The sequence below is a fragment of the Xenopus tropicalis genome, chromosome 8, assembly GCF_000004195.4.
Source record: "Xenopus tropicalis strain Nigerian chromosome 8, UCB_Xtro_10.0, whole genome shotgun sequence".
Lineage (NCBI taxonomy): Eukaryota > Metazoa > Chordata > Amphibia > Anura > Pipidae > Xenopus > Xenopus tropicalis.
Window position 1 is genome coordinate 146,674,195 of NC_030684.2, and position 6,487 is coordinate 146,680,681.

Here is a 6,487-nt window from a genome sequence, read left to right on the forward strand (position 1 = left end):
GGCTAGTTCTGTACTCGGGGAGAGAGGGAACTGGGCCCTGTCACTGTGTCGACGGGGGTACCGGCTAGTTCTGTACTTGGGGAGAGAGGGAACTGGGCCCTGTCACTGTGTCGGTACCGGCTAGTTCTGTACTTGGGGAGAGAGGAACTGGGCCCTGTCACTGTGTCGGGTACCGGCTAGTTCTGTACTCGGGGAGAACGGGAACTGGGCCCTGTCACTGTGTCGGTACCGGCTAGTTCTGTACTTGGGGAGAGAGGGAACTGGGCCCTGTCACTGTGTCGGTACCGGCTAGTTCTGTACTCAGGGAGAGAGGGAAGTGGGCCCTGTCACTGTGTCGGTACCGGCTAGTTCTGTACTCAGGGAGAGAGGGAACTGGGCCCTGTCACTGTGTCGGTACCGGCTAGTTCTGTACTCAGGGAGAGAGGGAACTGGCCCTGTCACTGTGTCGGTACCGGCTAGTTCTGTACTTGGGGAGAGAGGGAACTGGGCCCTGTCACTGTGTCCGTACCGGCTAGTTCTGTACTCAGGGAGAGAGGGAACCTAGGGCCCTGTCACTGTGTCCGGTACCGGCTAGTTCTGTACTCAGGGAGAGAGGGAACTGGGCCCTGTCACTGTGTCGGTACCGGCTAGTTCTGTACTTGGGGAGAGAGGGAACTGGGCCCTGTCACTGTGTCGGTACCGGCTAGTTCTGTACTTGGGGAGAGAGGGAACTGGGCCCTGTCACTGTGTCGCGGTACCGGCTAGTTCTGTACTCGGGGAGAGAGGAACTGGGCCCTGTCACTGTGTCGGTACCGGCTAGTTCGTACTTGGGGAGAGAGGGAACTGGGCCCTGTCACTGTGTCGGTACCGGCTAGTTCTGTACTCAGGGAGAGAGGGAACTGGGCCCTGTCACTGTGTCGAGTACCGGCTAGTTCTGTACTCAGGGAGAGAGGGAACTGGGCCCTGTCGCTGTGTCGGTACCGGCTAGTTCTGTACTTGGGGAGAGAGGGAACTGGGCCCTGTCACTGTGTGTCGGTACCGGCTAGTTCTGTACTCGGGGAGAGAGGGAACTGGGCCCTGTCACTGTGTCGGTACCGGCTAGTTCTGTACTTGGGGAGAGAGGGAACTGGGCCCTGTCACTGTGTCGGTACCGGCTAGTTCTGTACTCAGGGAGAGAGGGAACTGGGCCCTGTCACTGTGTCGGTACCGGCTAGTTCTGTACTCGGGGAGAGAGGGAACTGGGCCCTGTCACTGTGTCGGTACCGGCTAGTTCTGTACTCGGGGAGAGAGGGAACTGGGCCCTGTCACTGTGTCGGTACCGGCTAGTTCTGTACTCGGTGAGAGAGGGAACTGGGCCCTGTCACTGTGTCGGTACCGGCTAGTTCTGTACTCGGGGAGAGAGGGAACTGGGCCCTGTCACTGTGTCGGTACCGGCTAGTTCTGTACTTGGGGAGAGAGGGAACTGGGCCCTGTCACTGTGTCGGTACCGGCTAGTTCTGTACTTGGGGAGAGAGGGAACTGGGCCCTGTCACTGTGTCGGTACCGGCTAGTTCTGTACATTGGGAGAGAGGGAACTGGCCCCTGTCACTGTGTGTCGGTACCGGCTAGTTCTGTATTTGGGAGAGAGGGAACTGGGCCCTGTCACTGTGTCGGTACCGGCTAGTTCTGTACTTGGGGAGAGAGCGGAACTGGGCCCTGTCACTGTGTGTCGGTACCGGCTAGTTCTGTACTCAGTGGAGAGAGGACTGGCTGTCACTGTGTCGGTACCGGCTAGTTCTTACTCGGGGAGAGAGGGAATGGGCCCTGTCACTGTGTGTCGGTACGGCGGAGTTCTGTATTTGGGGAGAGAGGGAACTGGGCCCTGTCACTGTGTCGGTACCGGCTAGTTCTGTACTGGGTAGGTTCTGTGGGTCAGTAACTGGCAGTCGCTTGTGTGTTGCAGCTATGACCATGCAGTTTATAAGTCACCGCTTCCCAGAAGATCACGACCCGACTATCGGTGAGTAATTCTGGACAGTACCAGGCTCAGCCCAACAGAGGGGGGCAGAGAGTGGATTTACCTGGGGGGGAGGGGCAGAGAGTGGATTTACCTGGGGGGGAGGGGCAGAGAGTGGATTTACCTGGGGGGCAGGGCAGAGAGTGGATTTAGGGGGGGAGGGGCAGAGAGTGGATACCTGGGGGGGAGGGGCAGAGAGTGGATTTACCTGGGGGAGGGCAGAGAGTGGATTTACCTGGGGAGAGGGGCAGAGAGTGGATTTACCTGGGGGGGAGGGGCAGAGAGTGGATTTACCTGGGGGGAGGGCAGAGAGTGGATTTACCTGGGGGGGAGGGGCAGAGAGTGGATTTACCTGGGGGGAGGGGCAGAGAGTGGATCCCCGGTGCCAGTGAGTGATGGTTCTGCCTGTGTTTGGGTTCCTTACAGAGGACGCCTACAAAATGCGCATTCGGATTGATGATGAGCCGGCCAATCTGGACATTCTGGACACTGCGGGGCAGGTAACGTTAGGGGACTTTTATTTTCTGCTGCCTTTCCGGTATCTCCTGCCCCGCTCTTCCCCAAAGTGCCCTCGCTGGTCTGTGCCTCTTGTTCTGCCCCTGCACAGTGTTGGGTGGGAACCCGAGGGGGCGGGGCAAAGGGATACAAATAGGTTTGGGAAACAGGTATGAGAATGGGCCAATAGGAGGAGGGAGAGGAGGGACTGGGGTAGCACAGTGTTGGGTGGGAACCCGAGGGGGCGGGGCAAAGGGATACAAATAGGTTTGGGAAACAGGTATGAGAATGGGCCAATAGGAGGAGGAGGAGGGACTGGGGTAGCACAGTGTTGGGTGGGAACCGAGGGGCGGGGCAAAGGGATACAAATAGGTTTGGAGAACAGGTATGAGAATGGGCCAATAGGAGGAGGAGGAGGAGGACTGGGGTAGCACAGTGTTGGGTGGGAACCCGAGGGGGCGGGGCAAAGGGATACAAATAGGTTTTGGGAAACAGGTATGAGAACTGGGCCAATAGGAGGAGGAGGAGGAGGGGACTGGGGTAGCACAGTGTTGCGGTGGGAACCCGAGGGGCGGGGCAAAGGTACAAATAGGTTGGGGAAACAGGTATGAGAATGGGCCAATAGGAGGAGGAGGAGGAGGGACTGGGGTAGCACAGTGTTGGGTGGGAACCCGAGGGGGCGGGGCAAAGGGATACAAATAGGTTTGGGAAACAGGTATGAGAATGGGCCAATAGGAGGAGGAGGAGGAGGGACTGGGGTAGCACAGTGTTGGGTGGGAACCCGAGGGGGCGGGGCAAAGGGATACAAATAGGTTTGGGAAACAGGTATGAGAATGGGCCAATAGGAGAGGAGGAGGAGGACTGGGGTAGCAGTGTTGGGTGGAACCGAGGGGGCCGGCAAAGGGATAAAATAGGTTTGGGAAACAGGTATGAGAATGGCCATAGGAGGAGGAGAGGAGGGACTGGGGTAGACAGTGTTGGGTGGGAACCCAGGCGGGCGGGCAAAGGGATACAAATAGGTTTGGGAAACAGGTATGAGAATGGGCCAATAGGAGGAGGAGGAGGAGGGACTGGGGTAGCACAGTGTTGGGTGGGAACCCGAGGGGGCGGGGCAAAGGGATACAAATAGGGTTGGCAAACAGGTATGAGAATGGGCCAATAGGAGAAGGGACTGGGGTAGCACAGTGTTGGGTGGGAACCCGAGGGGGCGGGGCAAAGGGATACAAATAGGGTTGGGAAACAGGTATGAGAATGGGCCAATAAGATTCAGGCAATAGTCTGAACTTAAGGAGCCCCTGTCAGAAAAACCATTGTTGTAATTTGCTACGGGGGGGTAACAATTGTGTCACACTATTCCCTGCATCACGTTGCACTCCCCCCTCCCCCCCCCAGGCCGAGTTCACAGCTATGCGGGACCAGTACATGCGTGCCGGCGAGGGCTTCATCATCTGTTACTCCATCACTGACCGGCGCAGCTTCCACGAAGCGCGAGACTTCAAACAGCTCATCTACCGCGTTCGGCGAACTGATGACACCCCCGTGGTGCTGGTGGGAAATAAGTCTGACCTGTCTCGTCTGCGCCAGGTACGTCTCGCCCAGGGCATCTATATGCCTTAGCCGGGCAGTGGCGTGTTGGTGAGCGGTACGTGTGTAAGTGCGTTTGTGCCTTAGCCGGGCAGTGGCGTGTCGGTGAGCGGTACGTGTGTAAGTGCGTTTGTGCCTTAGCCGGGCAGTGGCGTGTCGGTGAGCGGTACGTGTGTAAGTGCGTTTGTGCCTTAGCCGGGCAGTGGCGCGTCAGTGAGCGGTACGTGTGTAAGTGTGTTTGTGCCTTAGCCGGGCAGTGGCGTGTTGGTGAGCGGTACGTGTGTAAGTGTGTTGTGCCTTAGCCGGGCAGTGGCGTGTCGGTGAGCGGTACGTGTGTAAGTGCCTTAGCCGGGCAGTGGCGTGTCGGTGAGCGGTACGTGTGTAAGTGTGTAAGTGCCTTAGCCGGGCAGTGGCGTGTCGGTGAGCGGTACGTGTGTAAGTGTGTTTGTGCCTTAGCCGGGCAGTGGCGCGTCGGTGAGCGGTACGTGTGTAGTGCCTTAGCCGGGCAGTGGCGTGTCGGTGAGCGCGTGTGTAAGTGTGTTTGTGCCTTAGCCGGCAAGTGGCGCGTCGGTGAGCGGTACGTGTGTAAGTGTGTAAGTGCCTTAGCCGGGCAGTGGCGTGTCGGTGAGCGGTACGTGTGTAAGTGTGTTTGTGCCTTAGCCGGGCAGTGGCGCGTCGGTGAGCGGTACGTGTGTAAGTGCCTTAGCCGGGCAGTGGCGTGTCGGTGAGCGGTACGTGTGTAAGTGTGTTTGTGCCTTAGCCGGGCAGTGGCGTGTCGGTGAGCGGTACGTGTGTAAGTGTGTAAGTGCCTTAGCGTGGGGCAGTGGCTGTCGGTGAGCGGTACGTGTGTAAGTGTGTTTGTGCCTTAGCCGGGCAGTGGCGCGTCGGTGAGCGGTACGTGTGTAAGTGTGTTTGTGCCTTAGCCGGGCAGTGGCGCGTCGGTGAGCGGTACGTGTGTAAGTGCCTTAGCGGCCAGTGGCGTGTCGGTGAGCGGTACGTGTGTAAGTGTGTTTGTGCCTTAGCCGGGCAGTGGCGCGTCGGTGAGCGGTACGTGTGTAAGTGTGTTTGTGCCTTAGCCGGGCAGTGCGTGTCGGTGAGCGGTACGTGTGTAAGTGTTTTGTGCCTTAGCCGGGCAGTGGCGCGTCGGGTGAGCGGTACGTGTGTAAGTGCCTTAGCCGGGCAGTGGCGTGTCGTCGTGAGCGGTACGTGTGTAAGTGTGTTTGTGCCTTAGCCGGGCAGTTGGCGCGTCGGTGAGCGGTACGTGTGTAAGTGTGTTTGTGCCTTAGCCGGACAGTGGCGTGTCGGTGAGCGGTACGTGTGTAAGTGTGTTTGTGCCTTAGCCGGGCAGTGGCGTGTCGGTGAGCGGTACGTGTGTAAGTGTGTTTGTGCCTTAGCCGGGCAGTGGCGTGTCGGTGAGCGGTACGTGTGTAAGTGCGTTTGTGCCTTAGCCGGGCAGTGGCGCGTGGGTGAGCGGTACGTGTGTAAGTGTGTTTGTGCCTTAGCCGGGCAGTGGCGTGTCGGTGAGCGGTACGTGTGTAAGTGTGTTTGTGCCTTAGCCGGGCAGTGGCGTGTCGGTGAGCGGTACGTGTGTAAGTGTGTTTGTGCCTTAGCCGGGCAGTGGCGCGTGGGTGAGCGGTACGTGTGTAAGTGCCTTAGCCGGGCAGTGGCGTGTTGGTGAGCGGTACGTGTGTAAGTGGCCCCTGGGTCTCTGTGCTTTTGCCCCGCAGGTCTCCAAGGAGGAGGGCAGTTCTCTGGCGCGGGAATTTAACTGCCCGTTCTTCGAGACCTCGGCCGCTTTCCGTTACTACATTGACGACGTGTTTCACGCGCTAGTGCGAGAGATCCGCAGGAAGGAGAGGGAGGCGGCCCTGGCCAATGAGCGCAAGCTGAAGCCGAGGGCCACACTCTGGAAGAGGCTGAAGTCCCCGTTTAGAAGGAAAAAGGATTCGGTGACGTGAATGTTCCCGATGCCCCGTGTCTGCCCCCCACCCTGAGTGCCTCTCGGTGCCCCCGTCTGAGCCCCAATGCTCCAGCTGAATGTATATATGTGAGTGTGAGTGTGAGTGCACTGGAACCCCCTCCCCCATCACACTCTGCCTGATACTAACCGTGCCACTAACAGTGTAGGGAAGTGCCCCCCCGTGGGGCAGCACAATAGCCCCAGTGTCTCAGGGCCGCGCCAACCTTCCCACAGTGCCTTCTCCATCCTGTGTCGCCAGTGGTGTTTGTGCAGGAGGAAGCCATGCTTCATAGGCACCGCCCCCCAAAGTAGTGGGCCGGCCTTAATGTAAGTAGGCCACACCCTTCCCAGTGTCATAGTAGGGCTGAAACGCAGAAGTCTGATATATGAATCCAGGGGGAGTCAGAGAAACCCCCCCACAGGGCAACTGCAGTGCAGCCTCACCGGGGTAATAAACCCCTCCGTTCCCTGGG

General features: G+C 58.8%; 1 protein-coding gene across 1 annotated transcript; it reads left to right on the forward strand.

The window, feature by feature from the left end:
* Positions 1 to 1,828: 1,828 nt before the first annotated feature.
* Positions 1,829 to 6,487, forward strand: rit1 (Ras-like without CAAX 1). Its single transcript, XM_031891490.1, has 4 exons — positions 1,829 to 1,978; positions 2,402 to 2,475; positions 3,863 to 4,054; positions 5,782 to 6,487. The coding sequence occupies exons 1-4, from the start codon at positions 1,924 to 1,926 to the stop codon at positions 6,010 to 6,012; spliced, it is 552 nt and encodes a 183-aa protein (XP_031747350.1). The 5' UTR covers positions 1,829 to 1,923; the 3' UTR covers positions 6,013 to 6,487.